This window comes from Salvelinus sp. IW2-2015, linkage group LG26, assembly GCF_002910315.2.
Source record: "Salvelinus sp. IW2-2015 linkage group LG26, ASM291031v2, whole genome shotgun sequence".
Taxonomy (NCBI): domain Eukaryota; kingdom Metazoa; phylum Chordata; class Actinopteri; order Salmoniformes; family Salmonidae; genus Salvelinus; species Salvelinus sp. IW2-2015.
In genome coordinates, this window is record NC_036866.1 from 49307229 (window position 1) to 49331148 (window position 23920).

Sequence of the window (23920 nt, forward strand, 5' to 3'; positions counted from 1 at the left end):
GAAAAGCAAAACTTAATATTTGGTACAGAAACCTTTGTTGCAATTACAGAGAGTCATACGTTTCCTGTAGTTCTTGACCAGGTTTGCACACACTGCAGCAGGGATTTTGGCCCTTCTGATGTATCAAATACTTATGTCATGCAATAAAATGCAAATGAATTACTTAAAAATCATACAATGTGATTTTCTGGATTTTTGTTTTAGATTCTGTCTCTCACAGTTGAAGTGTACCTATGATAAAAATGACAGACCTCTACATGCTTTGTAAGTAGGAAAACCTGCAAAATCGGCGGTGTATCAAATACTTGTTCTCCCCACTGTATGTCCCAGCTGCGAGGCCAAGAGAGGGAAGGAGAAGGGAGGAGAGCGGGACTCGGGAGATGGGGTGGGAGAGGGGCAGGGATTGGGAAAGGGGGGCAAGGAAGGCAAAGAGGTATAAGGATGAAGGGGGGTGGGAGAGGGATGAAGAGAGAGGCGGTAAAAGAGTGAAGCAGAGGGAGATGAAGATGGAGAGAGTGTGGGGTAGAAAGAACAGGGAAGGACACAGGGAGGAAGGTATAACTCACCCTGTCTCTCTGAATGTAGATGAGCACCCCAGCGGTTACCTGGGCAATGAGGATGAGCAGGAGGCAGGTGAAGTACTGGGGAGAGGCAGACAGAGAGCATCATGGGAAAGTGAGTTTGACAGGTTCATTATAACAGTTCAAAACAACAATGGTCTAGTTTGCATGACACAGGCCAAACCAAGTTTTACAGAGAATGTTAATCAATGTGCTTCAAGCATGGCCTATTAATTAGGGCCGATTTCAAGTTTTCATAACAATCGGTAATCGGCCTTTTTGAATGCCGATTATGGCCGATTACATTACAGTCCATTAGGTGCAGCAAGGAGCCAAGGTAATTTGGTAGCTAGCATTAAACGTATCTTCTAAAAAACAATCAATCTTGACATAATCACTAGTTAACTACACATGGTTGATGATATTACTAGTTTAACTAGCTTGTCCTGCATTGCAAATAACCAATGTTGTGCCTGTTAATTTATCATCGAATCACAGCCTACTTCGCCAAACGGGTGATGATTTAACAAAGCGCATTCGTGAAAAAAGCACAGTCGTTGCACCAATGTACCTAACCATAAACATCAATGCCTTTCTTAAAATCAATACAAAAGTATATATTTTTAAACCTGCATAAATTCATGTTTGCAGGCAATATTAAGTAGGGAAATTGTGTCACTTCTCTTGCGTGCAAGCAGAGTCAGGGTATATGCAGCAGTGTGGGCCGCCTGGCTCRTTGCGAACTGTGTGAAGACCATTTCTTACGAACAAATACCGTAATTAATTTGCCACAATTTTACATAATTATGACAACATTGAAGGTTGTGCAATGTAACAGCAATATTTAGACTTATGGATGCCACCCGTTCGATAAAATACGGAACGGTTCCGTATTTCACTGAAAGAATAAACGGTTTGATTTTTAAATGACAGTTTCCGGATTTGACCATATTAATGGCTCGTATTTCTGTGTGTTTATTACATTATAATTAAGTCTATGATTTGATATTTGATAGAGCAGTCTGACTGAGCCGTGGTAGGCAGGAGCAGGCTCGCAAACATTCATTCATACAGCACTTTCCTGCGTTTGCCAGCAGCTCTTCGCAATGCTTGAAGCACAGCGCTGTTTATGACTTCAAGCCTATCAACTCCTGAGATTAGGCTGGCAATACTATAGTGCCTATAAGAACATCCAATAGTCAAAGGTATGTGAAATAAAAATGGTATAGAGAGAAATAGTCCTATAATTCCTTTAATAACTACAACCTAAAACTTCTTAACTGGGAATATTGAAGACTCATGTTAAAAGGAACCACCAGCTTTGTTCTCATGTTCTGAGCAAGGAACTTAAACATTAGCTTTTTTACATGGCACATATTGCACTTTTACTTTCTTCTCCAACAATGTGTTTTTGCATTATTTTAACCAAATTGAACATGTTTTTTTTTTTTTTAAGACTAAATAGATGTTTTATTTATGTATTAAATTAAATTAAAATAAAAGTGTTCATTCAGAATTGTTGTAATTGTCATTATTACAAATATATATATCTATCAATCGGCCGATTAATCGGTATCGGCTTTTTTTGGTCCTCCAATATTCGGTATCGGCGACATCAAAATCCTAATCGGTCGACATCTAGTCTATACACACTTCCATAACAAATCAGGGCCGCCAAATAAGAATTGAAGACCCAAGAGTCAATGAGTAATTTGAAATGTGAAACTTTAGGTTTAGCATTAGCGTGTTAGTAGTGGTGTTGTATGTACAGTGGCAAGAAAAAGTATGTGAACCCTTTGGAATGATCTGGATTTCTGCATAAATTGGTCATAAAAGTTGATCTTTGCAGGAGAATGTAAGGCTATCTGTCCGCCAATTGAAGCTCAACAGAAGTTGGGTGATGCAACAGTCCTGACCTCAACCCGATTGAGATGCTGTGGCATGACCTCAAGAGAACRGTGCACACCAGACATCCCAAGAATATTGCAGTTTTGAGACAGTTTTGTAAAGAGGAATGGTCCAAAATTCCACCTGACTGTTGTGCATGTCTGATCCGCAACTACAGAAAACATTTGGTTGAGGTTATTGCTGCCAAAGTAGGGTCAACCAGTTATTAAATTCAATGGTTCACATACTTTTCCCACCCTGCACTGTGAATGTTAATACGAAGTGTTCAATAAAGACATGAAAAAGTATAATTGTTTGTGTGTTATTAGTTTAAGCAGACTGTGTTTGTCTATTGTTGTGACTTAGATGAAGATCAAATTTGATGACCAATTTATGCAGAAATCCAGGCAACTCCAAAGGGTTCACATCATATTTCCACTTCATATTACTCGGTGTGTGTGTTTACTCACCAGGCCCAGCAGGCAGCGTATCTCATAGATGGCTCCTATACAGCCCAGGAAGCCCATGGCCATGGAGAGAGACCCCACACTGATGAAAATGTAGGACACTACCTTCAGGGTGGTAGAGGATTCCTCTGTAGGGAAGACATAGTGGAAAAGGTAAACCCTCAGGCCACAACAGACCATACACTAAACCAGAATCCATACTACCCACTAGCTAAAATCAGGGCTACCCCTGGAATAAAAGGTATGCTCAACTAAAAAGGTATGCACATGTGGCAGGTGAAGTACCATCTAACCTGTGCATTCAGAAGTACCATAGTCAAGCAAAGCAATGCGGTCTGCCACAGACCAGGGCTCAAATGAGGCTTTCTAAACATTCTAGCAATTCTCTGTACTACAAAGGGTTGAATGGCCCACCAAAGCAAAGGAGGAGATACAGCACATTCACAAAATATTGAGAACCCTTGTTGTTTTCCACATTTTGTTACATTACAGTCTTATTTTAAAATGAATTAAATATTTTTCCCCTCATCAGTTTACACACAATACCCCATAATGACAAAGCAAAAACAGTTTTTTTTGTTTTGCTAAATTATGTAAAATAAAAAAACGGAAATGTCACATTCACATAATTATTCAGAACCTTTACACAGTACTTTGTTGAAGCACCTTTGGCAGCGATTACAGCCTCGAGTCTTCTTGGGTATGACGCTTCAGGCTTGGCACACCTGTATTTGGGGAGTTTTTCCCATTCTTCTCCGCCGATCCTCTCAAGGTCTGTTAGCGTCGCTGCACAGCTATTTTCAGGTCCCTCCAGAGATGTTAGATCGGGTTCAAGTCCGAGCTCTGGCTGGGCCACTCAAGGACATTCAKAGACTTTTCCCGAAGCCACTCCTGCATTGTCTTGGCTGTGTGCTTTGGGTCGTTGTCCTGTTGGAAGGTGAACCTTTGCCCCAGTCTGAGGTCCTGAGCGTTCTGGAGTAGGGTTTTTATCAAGGATCTCTCTGTACTTTGCTTTGTTCATTTTTCCCTTGATCCTAACTAGTATCCCAGTCCTTGCCGCTGAAAAACATCCAGACAGCACGATGCTGCCACCACCATGCTTCAATGTAGAAATGCTATTGGCCAGGTGATGAGCGGTGCCTGGTTTCCTCCAGACGTGATGCTTGGCATTTAGACCAAAGGGTTGAATCTGGTTTCATCAGACCAGAGAATCTATTTTGCCTATTGGCAAACTCCAAGTGGGCTGTCATGTGCCTTTTACTGAGGAGTGGCTTCCGTCTGGCCACTCTACCATAAAGGTCTGATTGGTGGAGTGCTGCAGAGATGATTGTCCTTCTGGAAGGTTCTCCCATCTCCACAGAGGATCTCTGGAGCTCTGTCGGGTTCTTGGTCACTTCCCTGACCAAGGCCCTTCTCCCTTGATTGCTCAGTTTAGCCAGGCGGCCAGCTCTAGGAAGAGTGTCTTGGTGGTTCCAAACGTATTCCATTTAAGAATGATGGAGGTCACTGTGTTCTTGGGGACCTTAAATATTGCAGAAATCGTTTGGTACCCATCTCCAGATCTGTGCATAATCCTGTCTCGGAGCTGGCGAGTGCCTTTCCAAATCATGTCCAATCAATTGAATTTAGCCCAGGTGGACTCCAATCAAGTTGTATAAACATCTTAAGGATGATCAATGGAAACAGGATGCGCCTGAGCTCAATTTCGAGTCTCATAGCAAAGGGTCTGAATACTTATGTAAATATTCTAAAAACCTGTTTTTGCTTTGTAATTTTTTATCAATTTTAGAATAAGGCTGAATAATTTCCGAATGCGCTGTAGTTCACTTCTCTTTGGACATGTTGCATGGCTGACTGGCTGTGAGAGATCGAAGACCTCTTGTCTTTTATCTCTTTCTCTCTCTTGGAGGAGGTCCAGAGAAGCTCCAGAAGCCCAATCTCTGTTTGAAATTAAGCCTGGCTCATAGCTCTGGACCTGGGACACGGCTCCAAATCACTGGGGCCACGGCCAGAAGAACCAGAGAGTCCTATATACTGCGTAATAACTCTTACCCGACCCTGTTCCATGAATAATACAATCACAATATAGTCACATCAAACCAGCCAAAATGCTCTAAAGATAAAACACAATAAGTCACTTCAAAGTATTGGCTCAGAGTGCAGAATATATTAATTTCAGCACCTGCCTTTGTTAAATCTATACTGTGGCAATACCAGACACCTTATATGAATGGTCAACTACTATTTGTGTAGCCTATTGTTATTTTATTATTTATTTTAAAAGAAAGTTGTCTTTAAAAAGTATGGTCATTTCTTATCAAGATTGGGGGAAATATCCCTGGACTGTCCATATTTGAAATGTGTATTAAATGAAGTCAATCATGATGCGTTAGGCCTATATAATGATGTTTTTTTATCAAGTGAAAATGTAGTGTAATAAAGTTATTTCAAATAGCACACATATTCTTTTTTTCCATTGAAGGTGAAACAGCCCACTATTTCTATATTCTTATACTCKAATAAGTCTTACTGTTTCCGCGGGAGTCCAGAACATAGACGCAGCTGTCTAGTATCATAATCATATCATAATCACATGGCAAGGTAACATGAGAGATCAACTGATCTGTACGCATTTTTTTGTTGCAAACAACTTTGTTTTAACACGCAGGTGCATGTTATCTCCCGTTAGTATCGTTTTAAGAAATACAGCGTTAACCTGTAGGGGCACGTTAAGTTCTGCCTCTTCGTTGCAATTGACCCGTCATGTCCATAAAGGATAAACAATGCCTGTATAATCATATATCTATTCTACAGTATAGCTAGTGAAAGTAAACCAAGTCAGCATAGTACAGTACACCACTGTGTGTATGTACTGTGTACAGACAGACATATATAGGCTATCCCACTTCAGACAGGCAAAAACACATACATCTATACTTTATACACACACTCATAACCTACATGCATGCATATGTCAGTGGCAGTGGTTATGGGATAATGAAAAGGCMTGGGTTTCTCAGGGTGGGTCTACTACTAAGTACAGAGCAGGACACCCCATATAGACAGACTGTATGTGGCTCAGGACTATAATTTATGGGGATGTAAAACACACACTGATCTATATCCAGTAAAGCCCTCTCCAATGTGCGTGTGTGTGTTACACACATACRGCACTACAGAGCCATACTGAAATAAGCTAGTTAAAGGGCTCACACACAGAAAACACAGATCTAAGCTCCACCTGTCTCACAGCACTTGGCATCCGCTGACAGGAGCCTCTCACTGCAAAACACAGATTCTTTGCGGAAATAGAGGAGAGAGAGAGGAGCAGTTGTACTGAGCACCAGTGTACTATACTGTAAGACTCAAAGCACGTGAAGTAAGGAACACAGTGGACTGACAGAGATCAGCCCAATACTTCCAAACTCTGACCAAGGTCGTTGGTGACAGAAAAGTTAGCAAACAAAACAGTGAAACTTGCATGCAGGCTTCATTTCACAGCTGGATACTTTCTAAAAGCAGGATCTCAAAGCCTTCAGACTAGTAACTTCTCTCCGAATGCACATCTTGTCACATCTGCTCCTGCTACGTCCTCCCTCTGGTGTTCATCCGGTGTCTTCTTGACCTGCAGTTACTCCCCCTGTACACTCGCTCTCCCTCTCTGTGTGATTGTGTGGTTGGAGACAGGTGTGCTGGAGTCAGAGCAGATCCCTACCAGCTGCAACTCGTTCCATAATCGAGACCTCTACAAATACTCAGTCCTGCCACTTCCACTCTGCCCGATCATAATCTCTGCTCAGTCAGTTCACGATTCTAGCCATTTATGATTATTCAAGATCCTGTTACCCTGCCTGACACCATTTATCCTCTCATGGCATTTACCGCTCTGTCTCTGGCTCCTGTCTCCTGTTCCACATCTCACCACCCAACTACCTTGGATTCTCCTCAGGATCTGTTTACCCTGTTCTACTCAGCTAACTCCAACCTCAGTCTCCACATCTGGTTTTTCTGSAACTCATCCGAGCTTCCCCGGATCTGCACTCCATATCTCTCTGTGTAACAATAAATATTTTGGTTCATTCATCCCTGTTTCCTCATCTGAGTCTGCTCTTGGGTTCCCCTGTGTCGCTCCGCGTAACACATCTGTATTCTCTAGTGGTAGCGTAGCTAAAACACAACTTTTCCCTGTAGTCAGGATGTGTTCTCTGCTCTACTCTGTCTTGTACTATGGCACATTTCCAAGTAGGTCTCCTTCCCCTGGAACTTCCAAAATAGTTCCTCTGGTGGTTTCCACAGAAACGTACATTTAAAGAGTTTATTTTCGAGGTGCGTCCCAAATGGCACCCTATTCCCTTTCGACCAGGGCCCATAGGGTGCCATTTGGAAACCAGCAGCTGCTCAGACTTAGGGGGATTATTTGGCATAGCAGGGTTCAATGTATAAACATTTCCAGCTMGGGAAACACATTTAGTCTGTATTCAAATACCGAAAGAATGCTTCAAATGGAGTACATATTCTCATTTTAAACACAGTGATTCCACATCGAACTCAAATTCAATCTGTAAGACGGATATAATATATCACGTTTTTACCTCAACAAGATTCGGTGTAGGATACATGTAAACTGAAAAAACTTTCCCTGAGCTAAACTGATAAATGCAGCAGTTTGAGATTGAACCCAAATCTTTCTCTCATCTTAACTGAAGTATAGCCTAGCAGATCATACTATCACACTGAGTTTGGGCACACGCTCGCAGATCTCCTTCACCAAGGCCACGGTCTGTTGTTTAAATATATGGCAAGCTGTGTTTTCGCGAGCACTCCAATGATGAACTGTGTGTCGCKCGCGTCACTATGGTGAACTACTAACAGAGTGGCACTGATAGAGAGAGAACAGTAGTCAGGTAGCTACTCCCATGGTGGAACAGCAGGACTCAGAGAGTCGGTCCCCATGGAGGAGGAAGGGGGAGAAAAAGGAGAATGAGTATAGTGAGCCCCTCGAGAAGGAAGAGGAGATATCCTCAGGGTTCCCAACCTTCTTGATTTGAGGGGTAGATTTAAAACAAGGCATAAATCCATGATGCTTTAGGCTAGAAGTAAGCGGTAAAATGCCAGAGGAAGACACGGCTCTGATGCACATGGTTTCTCTCTATGACATTCAGGAGCTGAGCTACAACCTTTTAAAGACGAGGAGTCATTAGAAATTTACTTGGGAAGAAATCTTATACAATGTGTGACTGTCGCTATCAATTGATCAATTCACTTTCTGTAAAAAATAATATGTATAATTAAATTGAGAGTTTATATAGATTATCATAATTATTATCATATTATTCCACAACATTTGGTAGTGGAATAATATTTGGGGAAATCGGGTCTAGATTTTATTTTCCTTCATCAATTATTATACATTTTATTATTATTGTCTTGAGTCTTGTTAACCTACGTAGAATTGCAGGTAATAAGCTTAAAACAAGTCTATATATATCCTAGGTTGGGGGCATTTTGTTATGTGAAAAAGGGAGTCCTGGGGGAAAAAGGTAAGGGTATGGTCCGAGGGAATAGGGGGAGCATACAGGATCTCAGCTATCTGTAGAGGAACAGCTGAATAATAAAAACAATGCTTGATAAAGAGACTGGGGCCAGGGCTGTGCTTTGTGTTATGTCCCGGACACCCGACCTTGGTCAGAACAGATGGTGGTTCAGTATCCATTATTCACAATGAGTGTCAGAGTATTAGTAGTGCTGATTTAGGATTGGGTACGCCTTTTAGATTATAATGAATAAGATTATATGGCAGGGGGAAACCGATCCTAGATCAGCAGAGAGGGATGATCGCCTAGGCTAAGCAGCAGGCATCAATCAAAATTCAGTGACCTTGGAAAAAATCAAGAGGGAAATGCCGATTCCAGAATCTCCATCCCTCAGTGATATATTTAATTGAGCCTTTATTTAGCCAAGAAGTCCCATGAGATGAGTAATCTTTTTTTAAAGGAGACCCAGTGGAAAATGATGACCACAGGGAAGAGAGGAGGGAGGACCCAGGCCAGGCCTGAGGTCCGGGAAACATGTTAAGTTTCTCTGTGTGTGTGTGTGTGACGACCTCACATCATTACTATCACACTGACTCTTGGTGATGCAAAGACAAATGTGTGTGTGTGTGTGTGTGTGTGTGTGTGTGTGTGTGGTGTGTGTGTGTGTGTGTGTGTGTGTGTGTGTGTGGTGTGTGTGTGTGTGTGTGGTGTGTGTGTGTGTGTGAGTGTGTGTGAGTGTGTGTGAGTGTGTGTGAGTATGCGTGTCACAGGGAAGAGAGGTCCGGGAAACACTTCCAGTTCTGGCCAGTTAATACTCTCTCCAGACTAAATATAGACGATCTACTACTCCACCTAACCTTCTGAGAGAAATCTCACTAACTTGCTCCAGCAATACAACTCGTTGATGGAATACAATCAACTAGAATTAAGTTCAGAGTTATGCAGGACAAGAATCCTACACGCCAAGAGAAGTACATTTCCAAGAGTAGCTCAAATAGAAAGTTGGATATGTATGACTTCCAGCTGAAAATCAAAAGAAGAATCATTGAAGGGAGAGGATCAACTTTATRCTCGTCTGTAGCTCCATCTGTTGCTGAAGCTGAACACATTGACAGCATTTATAATGGATAAGGTAGATTTATAAAAGGTGGTTTTCCATCCATGTTTCCCTTGATGGCCTGCTCTCCTTAGGCTACAGAGTGAGACTGGGCTTCCTACTGACTTGCAGTGTCTATAAGAAACCAATAAAACTAAAGCAGAAAAGATGGTGGGGAAATCTGCTACCTCTTCCCACGGCATGTAAGGTATTGAAACAGATCTAACCATATGTGTCTGCGCGCCTGCCTCTGCGCGTGCGTGCAAAGTGTTTGTACCTACATGTATGACTAGTTTCAGGAAACTAGGCGTATGTCGCAAGTCACGACTTCACAGGAGAGGCGTTTGAACTTTAATGTTTTATTTTTTTTAATCAAAATGGGTTTTCGGGCAGAAATGCCTTCTTGAATATTTGAACTTTCATGTGCCTTAATAACAAACGTGAATGCCATCTGTGCCATTTGTGGAAAAAGTCAGGAACCTTCCCGCTAGCCATGATTGCCTGAGATAATGAATGGGCTGGACATGCCGAGAGATGAGTTAGCATCTTCTGTCTATAAAATGAGCTGCTCGTTATGAGTAGATAATCCTTTCTACTGCAGTTTTTTATAAAGATATAACGTTAGCCATGGAGAACTACAAAWGTGTTGCTACTTCTCTCAATAACATTGCTGCCCTGAATTTATCAGGCRCTATCGACAAAGGTCAGTGGGAAAAAGTTGTGATGGATTACTTTGAGGAGGACAATCGTACCATGCTCACTCTCTCTGACTCTGAAAAGAATCAGATGTTGTGAACCAGAGTGACTTGAAACAACGTGCTAAGCAAGCTGTACAAAAACCCCGGAAATGACACAGGACGTGTTATTTAATGAAAGGGGTTGCAGTCTGCTGTGAAGCATTCATCCATGTATACGGGTAAGAGTCTAGCTACAGATTCAGATATTATACATACAGTTGAAGTCGGAAGTTTACATACTTAGGTTGGAGTCATTAAAACTTGTTTTTCAACCACTCCACAAATTTCTTGTTAACAAACTATAGTTTTGGCAAGTCGGTTARGACATCTACTTTGTACATGACACAAGTAATTTTTTCAACAATTGTTTACAGACAGATTTTTTCACTTATAATTCACKGTATCACAATTCTAGTGGTTCAGAAGTTTACATACACTAAGTTGACTGTGCCTTTAAACAGCTTGGAAAATTCCAGAAAATTATGTCATGGCTTTAGAAGCTTCTGATAGGATAATTGACATCATTTTAGTCAATTGGAGGTCTACCTGTGGACGTACTTCAAGTCCAACTTTCAATCTCAGTGCCTCTTTGCTTGACATCATGGGAAAATCAAAAGAAATCAGCAATTTCCAAATGCCTGAAGGTACCATGTTCACCTGTACAAACAATAGTACGCAAGTATAAACACCATGGGACCACGCAGCCGTCATACCGCTCAGGAAGAAGACGCTTTCTGTCTCCTAGAGAGGAATGTGCTTTGGTGCGAAAAGTGCAAATCAATTCCAGAACAGCAGCAAAGGACCTTGTGAAGATGCTGGAGGAAACAGGTAGAAAAGTATCTATATCCACATTAAAACCATTCCTATATCGACATAACCTGAAAGGCCACTTAGCAAGGAAGAAGCCACTGCTCCAAAACCGGCATAAAAAAGCCAGACTACGGTTTGCAACTGCACATGGGGACAAAGATCATACTTTTTGGAGAAATGTCCTCTGGTCTGATGAAAAACAAATTTTACTGTTTGGCCACAATGACCATCGTTATGTTAGGAGGAAAAAGGGGGAGGCTTGCAAGCCGAAGAACACTATCCTAACCGTGAAGCACGGGGGTGGCAGCATCATGTTGCGGGGGTGCTTTGCTGCTGCTATATCGAAGCAACATCTCAAGACATCAGTCAGGAAGTTAAAGCTTGGTCGAAAATGGGTCTTCCAAATAGACAATGACCCCAAGCATACTTCCAAAGTTGTGGCAAAATGGCTTAAGGACAACAAAGTCAAGGTATTGGATTGGCCATCACAAAGCCCTGACCTCAATCCCATMGAAAATGTGTAGGCAGAACTGAAAAAGCGTGTGCGAGCAAGGAGGCCTACAAACCTGACTCAGTTACATCAGCTCAGGAGRAATGGGATAAAATTCACCCAACTTATTGTGGCAAGCTTGTGGGAGGCTACCCGAAACGTTTGACCCAAGTTAAACAATTTAAAAGCAATGCTACCAAATACTAATTGAGTGTATGTAAACTTCTGACCCACTGGGAATGTGATTAAAGAAATAAAAACTGAAATAAATCATTCTCTCTACTATTATTCTGACATTTCACATTCTTAAAATAAAGTGGTGATCCTAACTGACCTAAAACAGGGAATTTTTACTAGGATTAAATGTCAGGAATTGTGAAAAACTGAATTTAACTTTATTTGGCTAAGGTGTCTGTAAACTTCCGACTTCAACTGTATCTAATTTTGTCAGAAAGTTGTTTTTATTGCAAGTTAAAGCTTACTGTTAGCTAGCTAGCTGACGCTAGGTGGCTGGCTCACTAGCTAACATTATGTGTATGATCTGTGGAGTAATATTATCTCAGAAAATCATTTGCATTGCTAGTTATAGCCTAGCGTTAGCTAGCTAACTAGCTGACATTGAACCTATTTGGTTAACTTTAGCGAGCTATGACAATTGATTTGTATTGCTAGTACTCTATGGATTAGGATTATGGTTAATTGTTTAGCTGGCATGTCTATACAAAAGTTCAGATGATTACATGACCCATCAAGTTAGACAGGTGTGTCTGACGGTGATTATGGCTATCTATTGTATTATAATGTTAAAATATTTGTATCTGGAATTTGACTTTCAGCATCAGTAGAACACGCCTGACTCTCCTCCACCAGTCATACTAGGAGAATGATCTAATGCCTCCCATCAAAAAGAGAGCTGGCTCAAGCAAGCACTTGTTTACAGTGAGCAGTCTGTCTGCAGTGGTCAAAACAAGAAAAAGTTTGTGCTCTGGTAGTGTGCCTGGCGGACCATGCACAAGCTCCACCACAGTCCGGACATTCACTTCCTGGTGGAAAGCTATGGCTTGCAACAAAACCTGACTCCGTAGTTCAGGCCGCTGCCACAGATCAAGCAGTACAAGCACTTCAGGTGAATATTATTTTCATTGCATTGTATGAAGTTATTCTTCTGATCTAAACTTGGGAGGTGAATTGATGTTACACAAGGTTGTAATGTCCTCTCATTTTTTTTTGTTATTAGCTGTTTTACAGCTTCGATGCTCTGGAGCCTGGTATTGTTGTCTCCAAGGAGCATTCGGACTCAGTCGTGGTCTGCCTGTACAAGCACCACCTGGACTGGACACAGCTAGACAAACATATCATTTTGAGAAGATCAGGGAGTTTTGCGACGAAAAGGCTATGGACATCACATGCCCTGCACCAAATTCAATGGCAGCACAGAAACAGGCTCTCCAAATATATATTCCCTTGTTCATGCGTGGTTTGGACTGGGAGCAAGTCCCAGTCATCAACACTATCTGCAGTGCCTCTATTCACATGACTCTCTCCTAACACACATGCCATACGTTGCTACTACAATTAAAACATTTTATCCTGCTGCTCAACCACTTTTCTCTTGATTGTATGCATATAACTACCTCATACATCACTGATATCGTTATTGATATTGTTCTTGTTCATAATGTATATAATTTTGTTTTTTTTCTACTGGCATTGACACTTGTGATTTTTTTCTTTATATTGACACTATCTATTTTTGATATTGCTAGTATGCAAGTAACCATTTCGATTTACCGTTTACAACTTCTGTAGAGACCCATCCACTTAACAAGATGTGACTGTGGGATTATAGCATTTATTTTACATGATCCATCAATTTAGACAAGTGTCATCTAATATTTATAAAATATTTGTATCTGTTTAACTGGAATTTTTCCTTATTGTAGGCTACTACTTGACCACTTAGTCTTAATCTTTACTACACTACTCACTGTGTAGCACATGACCTCACATGTGAATCCTTAAAGAGATGGGTGGGGCTGGCTTAAGAGGGTGTGAACAATGGGTGTAGACAAAGAAGAGCTCTCCAGTAGGTGTACCAAAGTATTCAAGGGCCATTTTCTCAAAAGTGAGTTTACACGTTTATCAACTTTCAAAGCAGAATTACTTTCCCATTGTTCCTCAAATACAGCGTAAGATATACCATTTTGTAGCCCTGTGTCTCTGCTTTTATCCAATGTAAAAAACACAGTTTAAAATTTTGCTACATAACACCAAATTGAGGTGGTCGGTCACATATGGAGACAATCTAGGAAATAAGTTAGTAGGGTTGAAGTAAGCCGCCATCCTCTAACACAGTATGAAACTACTTCAGATGTTAATCACTAACCTATCGCTAGTGATCTGTCACTTCCGCCTGTATGTGTTTTCACTTGCGCATGCATGTGTGTGTGCATGCGTGCCTGCCGAACCAGATAGCTGTTTCTAGTGGTTGAGAGTACCCTACCATCAGTTGTGGGTCACATTTGTGTTTTAGTGCTTACATCCCTCTGCTCTTAATTTATGGCCCTCTTCCCTTGGGTTGGTGTTTGTGGGAATGAGACAAGTAAGATGAGAGCCACTTTAACTGCACAGACTGGGCTAAGGGTTTAGGATTGGACATGGATTGAGGTAGTAACAGTAGTAACACTTTAGGATCTGACAAGCACAATTTCCAATCTCTATTTTTGGCTTCCCCTGTGCATAGAACACTTGAGCAAAGATAGACAGTATCAACAACTATCAGGCAAGATCACAAAGGGTGTGTGTGTGTGCCTGTGTTCTTACTTACGCAGCACTGCGATGAAGTTCTGGTTATCCAGGAGAACCCACAGTCCAAAGCCCATGATCAATGCTCCAAAGATCTACAGAGGGAAAAGGAATTGAGTTACAAGGTGGCACTCTTTTTCATGGTCCTTAAGAGCCAGATAGCAACAATTGTCCTGGACCAGTACAATACAATACAGGCAGGTAGATTCTTACTGAAAATGTTGGGCTCATTGCATACCAGATCAGTGAGATAACAAATAGAGGCAATTGGAAAAGCGGTGTCTCTCTAAAGTAAGAAATTATAGTATGTCTGCTCCCTCTCTTTCTCTCTTCTTTTTCAAGTCCGGTGCACTTAGCCTGTTGTTACATTGGTATCGTTTGTGTCATTTTACTTTGCCTGGGAGGACTATTAGCAAGTGGCTAGGCTTAGCTGTACCACAGGCTCTGACATAGAAACAAACAGAGCATGGCTTTGTGTCCATGGAATATCACTTCCGGCGCCGAAAAGAGATGGCCGCCTCGCTTCGCGTTCCTTGGAAAATATGCAGTATTTTGTTTTTTTACGTGTTATTTCTTACATCGGTACCCCAGGTAATCTTAGGTTTCATTACATACAGTCGGGAGGAACTACTGAATATACGATTAACGTCAACTCATCATCGTTCCTACCAGGAATATGACTTTCCTAGAAAATTAAAAAACAAAGAGGAAACGGATCCAGTGTTTTGCCTTCCACCCAATACAATGGATCTGATCCCAGCCGGCGACCCTGTGCGACGCCGAAAAAGGGGCAAACGAGGCGGTCTCGTGGTCAGGCTTCGGAGACGGGCACATCGCGCTCCACTCCCTAGCATACTACTCGCCAATGTCCAGTCTTTTGACAATAAGGTTGATGAAATCCGAGCACAGGGTAGCATTCCAGAGAGACATCAGGGATTGCAACGTGCTCTGCTTCACGGAAACATGGCTAACTCAAGGGACGCTAACGGAGTCGGTGCAGCCAGCTGGTTTCTTCATGCATCGCGCCGACAGAAACAAACATCTTTCCCGGTAAGAAGAGGGGCGGGGGGGTATGCCTTATGATTAACGAGAAGTGGTGTGATCATCATAACAAACACACAGGAACTCAAGTCATTCTGTTCACCTGATCTAGAACTCCTCACAATCAATGTCGACCGCATTATCTACCAAGGGAATTCTCTTCGATTATATATCACAGCCGTATATATTCCCCAACAGACACATCATGGCCCTGAACGAACTTTATCTGACTCTTTGTAAACTGGAAACCACACACCCTGAGGCTGCATTCATCGTAGCTGGGGATTTTAACAAGGTATCTAAAACAAAACTCCCTAAATTCTATCAGCATATCGATTGTGCTACCAGGGCTGGAAAAACCCTAGACCATTGTTACACTAATTTCCGCGACGCTTATAAGCCCCCCCCCGCCCCCCTTTCGGAAAAGCTGACCACGACTCCATTTTGTTGATTCCAGCCTACAAACAGAAACTCAAACAACAAGCTCCCGCGCTCAGGTCTGTTCAACGCTGGTCCGACCAATCTGAATCCACGCTTCAAGACTGCTTCGATCACGCGGATTGGAATATGTTCCGCATCGCGTCCAACAACAATATTGACGAATATGCTGATTCGTGAGCGAGTTCATTAGGAAGTGCATTGACGATGTCGTACCCACAGCAACGATAAACAACATTCCAAACCAGAAACCGTGGATTGACGGCAGCATTCGCGTGAAACTGAAAGCGCGAACCACTGCTTTTAACCAGGGCAAGGTGACCGGAAGCATGACCAATACAAACAGTGTAGCTATTCTCTCCGCAAGGCAATCAAACAGGCTAAGTCTCAGTACAGAGACAAAATCGAGTCGCAATTCAACAGCTCAGACACAAGAGGTATGTGGCAGGGTTACAGTCAATCACGGACTACAAAAAGAAAACCAGCCCCGTCGCGGACCAGGATGTCTTGCTCCCAGACAGGCTAAACAACTTTTTTGCCCGCTTTGAGGACAATACAGTGCCACTGACACGGCCCCCTACCAAAACCTGCGGGCTCTCCTTCACTGCAGCCGAGGTGAGTAAAACATTTAAACGTGTTAACCCTCGCAAGGCTGCAGGCCAGACGGCATTCCCAGCCGCGTCCTCAGAGCATGCGCAGACCAGCTGGCTGGTGTGTTTACGGACATATTCAATCAATCCTTATCCCAGTCTGCTGTTCCCACATGCTTCAAGAGGGCCACCATTGTTCCTGTTCCAAGAAAGCTAAGGTAACTGAGCTAAACGACTACCGCCCCGTAGACTCACTTCCCTCTCATGAAGTGCTTTGAGAGACTAGTCAAGGACCATATCACCTCCACCCTACCGGACACCCTAGACCCTCCAATTTGCTTACCGACCCAATAGGTCCACAGACGACGCAATCGCAACCACACTGCACACTGCCCTAACCCATCTGGACAAGAGGAATACCCATGTGAGAATGCTGTTCATCGATTACAGCTCAGCATTTAACACCATAGTACCCTCCAAACTCGTCATCAAGCTCGAGACCCTGGGTCTCGACCCCGCCCTGTGCAACTGGGTCCTGGACTTCCTGACGGGCCGCCCCCAGGTGGTGAGGGTAGGTAACAACATCTCCACCCCGCTGATCCTCAACACTGGGGCCCCACAAGGGTGCGTTCTGAGCCCTCTCCTGTACTCCCTGTTCACCCACGACTGCGTGGCCATGCACGCCTCCAACTCAATCATCAAGTTTGCGATGACACTACAGTGGTAGGCTTGATTACCAACAACGACGAGACGGCCTACAGGGAGGAGGTGAGGCCCTCGGAGTGTGGTGTCAGGAAAAATAACCTCACACTCAACGTCAACAAAAACAAAGGAGATGATTGTGGACTTCAGGAAACAGCAGAGGGAGCACCCCCCTATCCACATCGACGGGTCAGTAGTGGAGAAGGTGGAAAGTTTTAAGTTCCTCGGTGTACACATCACGGACAAACTGAATTGGTCCACCCACACAGACAGCGTTGTGAAGAAGGGCGCAGCAGCGCCTCTTCAACCTCAGGAGGCTGAAGAAATTCGGCTTGTCACCAAAAGCACTCACAAACTTCTACAGATGCACAATCGAGAGCATCCTGTCGGGCTGTATCACCGCCTGGTACGGCAACTGCTCCGCCCACAACCGTAAGGCTCTCCAGAGGGTAGTGAGGTCTGCAGAACGCATCACCAGGGGCAAACTACCTGCCCTCCAGGACACCTACACCACCCGATGTCACAGGAAGGCCATAAAGATCATCAAGGACAACAACCACCCAAAGCCACTGCCTGTTCACCCCGCTATCATCCAGAAGGCGAGGTCAGTACAGGTGCATCAAAAGCAGGACCGAGAGACTGAAAAACAGCTTCTATCTCAAGGCCATCAGACTGTTAAACAGCCACCACTAACATTTAGCGGCGCTGCCAACATACTGACTCAACTCCAGCCACTTTAAAAATGGGAATTGATGGAAATTATGTAAAAATGTACCACTAGCCACTTTAAACAATGCCACTTAATACAATGTTTACATACCCTACATTACCCATCTCATATGTATATACTGTACTCTATATCATTCACTGCATCTTGCCATCTTTATGTAATACATGTACCACTAGCCACTTTAAACTATGCCACTTTATGTTTACATACCCTACAGTACTCATCTCATATGTATATACCGTACTCTATACCATCTACTGCATCTGCCATGCCGTTCTGTAACCACCACTCATTCATATATCTTTATGTACATATTCTTTATCCCTTTACACTTGTGTGTGTGTGTAAGGTAGTAGTTGTGGAATTGTTAGGTTAGATTACTGTTGGTTATTACTGCATTGTCGGAACTAGAAGCACAAGCATTTCGCTACACTCGCATTAACATCTGCTAACCATGTGTATGTGACTAATAAAATTTGATTTGATTTGATTTGATGGTTGCACCTTTACAATGCAGAAAACCACCTCTCTCTAGCTCAAACCGTTCAAAACTAAAGACCTATTTTACCGGAGCAAAAGAACATTACTTCTAGCATGGTTTCGTGGGACTCTCTTAAAGGGGTACACACAAATTAAATCATCATGAGTAAGGAAAAATTGTTTAAATAAAAACCTATTTAATCTATAAAATACGTCTTAACAGAACATGTATGATTTTGCAGTATGAATTAGATGAGATGGAGGTCATTACCACTAAATTAATTAATCAAAAAATGCTAGGTGCCGCAGAATTTTTTTATCCCATCAATGTGTTCCACGGTTCAAAAAAGGTTAGGAACCACTGGTCTACACCACACCTTCTCTACTGTAACAGATCCGTGGGAGATCTCCCATTCAGACTAACCTAACACATAAAGGGCCAGATAGAAAAGTTCTGAAAGGGAACTAGCCAATAGAGGAGCCAGGTCTAGACCAGAACCAAAAGGTCTGAACCTGATCAGAGTTTCTTGTTTAAATTTCATTTCCGGTCCAGACCACGTCCTTTTTTGACACTCACCTCCAGCAACGAACGGATGTGTCAGACAGCCAGATTATCTGCCAATTATCTGGTAACGAGTCTATAAAGTGTAGCCTAGCGGTTGGCACGTTGGGCCAGTAACCGAAAGGTCGCTGGTTTGAATCTCTGAGCTGACAACATGAAAGATTTGTCAATGTGCCCTTGAACAAGGCACTTCACCCTAATTGCTCCTGTAAGTCTCTCTGGATATCAGTGTCTGCTAAATAACTCAAATGTAAAAATGTAGCCTAAAGTGCAGTGTGGCATTTATAGGGACCATGTCTGGTATTGGGGAGGGGTCAACCCAAAAGATGAGAGGTTCCTAATTCACCACTTTCCCTTGGCTTGGAAATGGAAACCTGATTGAGACCTCTTCATTTAGACTAGAGGGTCTGTTTCAACCTCATTAGGTCCATATAAACTAGTACTATGTAGCCCACTACTAGCCTCTGTCCACAGATGCTTTCCAGATGCTTTCCATTAGGGGCGGTGAGTGTTCACATCAAAAGTCACATTTACTACACACAGACACACAATGAGTAAATTGGAGAGGAGGTAAAGAGTCAGGTTGGACATCATCAGTGAAGGTTTAATATAGGAGCTGTTGTGTCAGTTTCAGGATGGACTGTCTGGGTTTTGATCAAACACACTTGGAGGTTGCGTTTTTTTAGAGTGAAGTCTCTGCCAGGTGAAGTCTTTTGACCTCAATGGTATTTCCTACCGTTCCAAATAAAGGTTAGAAGATGAAAACCACCAGTTCTGACTGTGTTGCTACAGAGCACAGTACCACAACACTTATCACTTTGGAAAGTAACATGTCCTCTGCTAATCTCTGGGATATTTCAATAAACAGAAAACTACCATATTCAAATGATAATGAAAACAGGAAAAACATGGAAAGAACTATGAATGATCTTCAACAACTACTAGTCATTATACACGTAGAGTAATACTCTCTGAAGTCAGATGGATTGATGCAAATGAAGGCTACAGTGTCTGGGGTTGACATAGATATCCATTGACATAGATAGCAGGCTAGGGCAGAAGGTGGTGATGTCACTTACAAAGAAGAGGAGGTTGAAGAGGAACAGGAAGTACTTAGTTGCCGTGATGCATCCCTTCCCCATGGTTACGACTCTGCAACTGAGAGAAAGAAACAGTTAGGTTAGATGAAGGCTACTTTTTGTTTTATTTAACCTTGATTTAACTAGGCATGCCAGTTAAGAACAAATTCTTATTATTTTTACAATGACGGCCTACACCGGCCAAACCCGGACGACGCTGGGCCAATTGTGCGCCGCCCTATGGAACTCCCAATCACAGCCGGTTCTGATACAGCCTGCATTCAAACCAGGATGTCTGTAGTGACGCCTCAAGCACTGAGATGCAGTGCCTTAGACCGCTGCGCCACTCGGGAGCTACAGTAGTATAATTAGGCTACAAAGTAAAGTAGGCCTGCAAAATTCCAGAAACATTCCCAAAGTTCCCATTTTTTCCCCAGAAATCCCAGTTGGAAGAATCCCTGAATCAGGAGGGAATAAGCAGGGAGACAAATCACCAACTGGAATCCTTCAACACAGCAAATCACAGTACGGCACAGCGTGAAAGAGTTTTGGTGTCTTTTTAAAGTTTTCAACAGATTCGCACTCCTGCCCCTGGCTACTTGCTGGCACTGAAAAACAACAGAGCAAGAGAGAGGGAGAGAGAGAGAAAGAGAGATGGTGAGGCAGAGAGAGAGAGAGAAAGAGAAACACCCACCAGAACTCTAATCCTATACACAGCAGGGGTCCTGGTTAAAACAGTAATTTGATCTTCACAGCACCGACATGGTTCATTCTCAACAGACATACCAGTGCTGTAAGGGCTGGGCGGAATGGCCAAAATATGCTTCATAAGTGGTGCATGACCCTAGGGTGGCAACACAAATTATAGGTGGGGTTTTCTCCATTCTGATTGTTTTATGCTGTTCAATCCAACTTCAATCAATCATTTTCAGYATTTTCATACATTTCTGCACTCATTTCTTATCATTTCCACACTGTGCCACATAGGGCTGCATGATATGGGCAAACAACTAGATAAAAACACTTGGGTGATCTGTTGAAATCATAGAAATATAATGACTATTGTAAATAGTTGGAATATAGTGGGCAGCACTTTTAATACATTGCTGTTTTATATTTTCTTATTTTACCTTTATTTAACCAGGTAAGCTACTTGAGTTCTCATTTACAACTGCGACCTGGCCAAGATAAAGCAAGCGGATGCGGGCAGCGAGCGGTTGAAAAGCATGTATTTAGTTTTACTAGCGTTTAAGAGCAGTTGGAGGCCACGGAAGGAGTGTTGTATGGCATTGAAGCTCGTCTGGAGGTTAGTTAACACAGTGTCCAAAGAAGGGCCAGATGTATACAGAATGGTGTCGTCTGCGTAGAGGTGGATCAGGGAATCACCCGCAGCAAGAGCGACATCGTTGATATATACAGAGAAAATAGTCGGCCCGAGAATTGAACCCTGTGGTACCCCCATAGAGACTGCCAGAGGTCCGGACAACAGGGCCTCCGATTTGATACACTGAACTCTATCTGAGAAGTAGTTGGTGAACCAGGCGAGGCAGTCATTTGAGAAACCAAGGCTGTTGAGTCTGCCGATAAGAATCCGGTGATTGACAGAGTCGAAAGCCTTGGCCAGGTCAATGAAGACGGCTGCACAGTACTGTCTTTTATCAATGGCAGTTATGATATCGTTTAGTACCTTGAGCGTGGCTGAAGTACACCCGGGACCAGCTCGGAAACCGGATTGCACAGCAGAGAAGGTACGGTGGGATTCGAAATGGTCAGTGATCTGTTTGTTAACTTGGCTTTCGAAGACTTTAGAAAGGCAGGGCAGGATGGATATAGGTCTGTAACAGTTTGGGTCTAGAGTGTCACCCCCTTTGAAGAGGGGGTTCACCGCGGTAGCTTTCCAATCTTTAGGAATCTCGGATGATACGAAAGAGAGGATGAACAGATTAGTAATAGAGGTTGCAACAATGGCAACGGATCATTTTAGAAAGAGAGGGTCCAGATTGTCTAGCCCAGCTGATTTGTACCGGTCCAGGTTTTGCAGCTCTTTCAGAACATCTTCTATCTGAATTTGGGTGAAGGAGAAGCCTGGGAGGCTCGGGCAAGTAGTTGGCCGGGGTTGGGGTAGCCAGGAGGGAAGCATGACAACGAATGAAAAAGCCTGGGAGGAATTATTGTGACAGGGTAGGAACCAAAGTGTTGGTCAGTGTTTCCCAGCTGATCCCAATTAGATGTTATATTTTTGTTTTCTCTTACTTCATGTAGCTAGCTAGCTAACATATTAATGCTAGCCTATTCCTCTCTGATTTWGAAGATATAGTTGCGCAAACAAAATGCTGATCTAAGCCTACATCAGCACTGTTATGAGCCTGTATTAGCTAGCTACGTTTGCGCTGACTCTGAGTACATTTAGCTAGCCAGCTAACACAATTTATTTTAGCCACAACTTGCTAAGAAAATACAAACTATCTGTTTGCARACAGTAAGATACACAAACAAATAGCGTAATATTAGAACTCTTGTGGATTTATAATGAGAAGCAAAGTGGAAAGCAGCATCATTGTCCTGTTGCATCTAACCATGCAGACAGAGTAAACTGCAACTTTCCGGTAAGTGCCCGTGACTCCGAGGTMGAGCAACAACTTGTTCTCCTTCAGTGACAGGGGAAAGGGCTGGGTGTGGGAAGCTCATGGGGAAGTGTCAAGCAGGAGGAGAGGAAGAAAGACAACTTATCTAGCATATGAGGTGACAGCGTTGGAGTGGCATATCACATTTAACAAACCAAACATTGAAATACCATTGCAGAAAGTAAAATAAAAACCCAAACCGGTCCATGCAGCAATACTGGTATATAGTAAAAGAGGGTATACTGCCTATCCCTGCAGTGGTGTTTCACCCCCAGTCCTTAATATCCCCAAGTCCTGTGTTAGAGCCTATATTGCAATTCTACTGTCATCTCCACTTCTAGATAACAGCAACAACAACCTCTTTTTACAGTGTGTAGGGATGTAATGATTCACCCATACCGGTCGCAGATTCAAATGCTTAAGTTCGGAATGCATCAGTCTGCGGACCCCAAACCGATCCAAACGTAGAATGCATTGGTCAGAAAATCCATTCAAACTGTTAGGCATTGCCGATTCACTAAAATGTTTTGTTCATATTACTTTCTTTCTACCTTCTGAAAATACCTAATGTGACGACTGATGCGTCCTCTCCTTCAATGTCAAACTAAGCATGTAACTGTGATAGTTGATAGTCATTGATCTACAAGTCATTTTGCATGCCGAGCAACCCCATGGAATATCAGTAGCCTAGTCAAACTGGGCACAGTGCCCAGCTTTGCGCGCTGACCAATGCCAGGTATGCGGCATGTTCCTGATCTTGCACATCTGCATGGCACTTTCAGCATTTAAACACTAAAGTGGCTTTATTAGTTGAGTGACAACCTATGTCATTTGATAGGTTATTGTTATCTAGGCGCTGTTGAAAATGGTGTTTTACCGGAATAAAAGTAAGCKAATGGAGACACAACTCTCATCTGGCTATAGGCTACCTGTTGAATGGAGATTACAATATATATAATTTAGATTGTTCAGGTTCAACATCAGCAATAGTTTTGATAGTTTGGCTTTAAACAATCACAATCACTTAATATATACAGGGTTGTTGATCATTTCATTACGAGGACAGCAATCACTTTGCCAGGTGCACTGCATGGCCAAAGCTGGAGAACTCACAAAAAATGTCCAAACGGTCAAAACCATTCCATTCTAAATGGGGGTGAAATCCAAAATTGTGCTATATGTTCATTGACTATGTCATAGCTAWTTTGTAAATAATACATATTGATACATTACTACCTTAAACCCTTAATCTACAAAAATGACAAGTTCATCGGTGGGTGATGGATAT

The 23920-nt window shown here is 42.7% G+C and overlaps 1 protein-coding gene across 1 annotated transcript in view; it reads right to left on the reverse strand.

Moving 5' to 3' along the window:
- cd82b (CD82 molecule b) overlaps window positions 1-23920 on the reverse strand; it is a 64292-nt gene that overhangs the window by 16361 nt on the left and 24011 nt on the right. Inside the window, exons 2-5 of the mRNA XM_023972124.2 lie at window positions 20009-20087; window positions 14409-14481; window positions 2918-3042; window positions 567-641 (exon numbers count right to left, since the gene is read on the reverse strand). Coding sequence (XP_023827892.1) covers window positions 567-641; window positions 2918-3042; window positions 14409-14481; window positions 20009-20071 — 336 coding nt within the window. The 5' untranslated portion in view covers window positions 20072-20087. The remainder of the gene's footprint in view (window positions 1-566; window positions 642-2917; window positions 3043-14408; window positions 14482-20008; window positions 20088-23920) is intronic.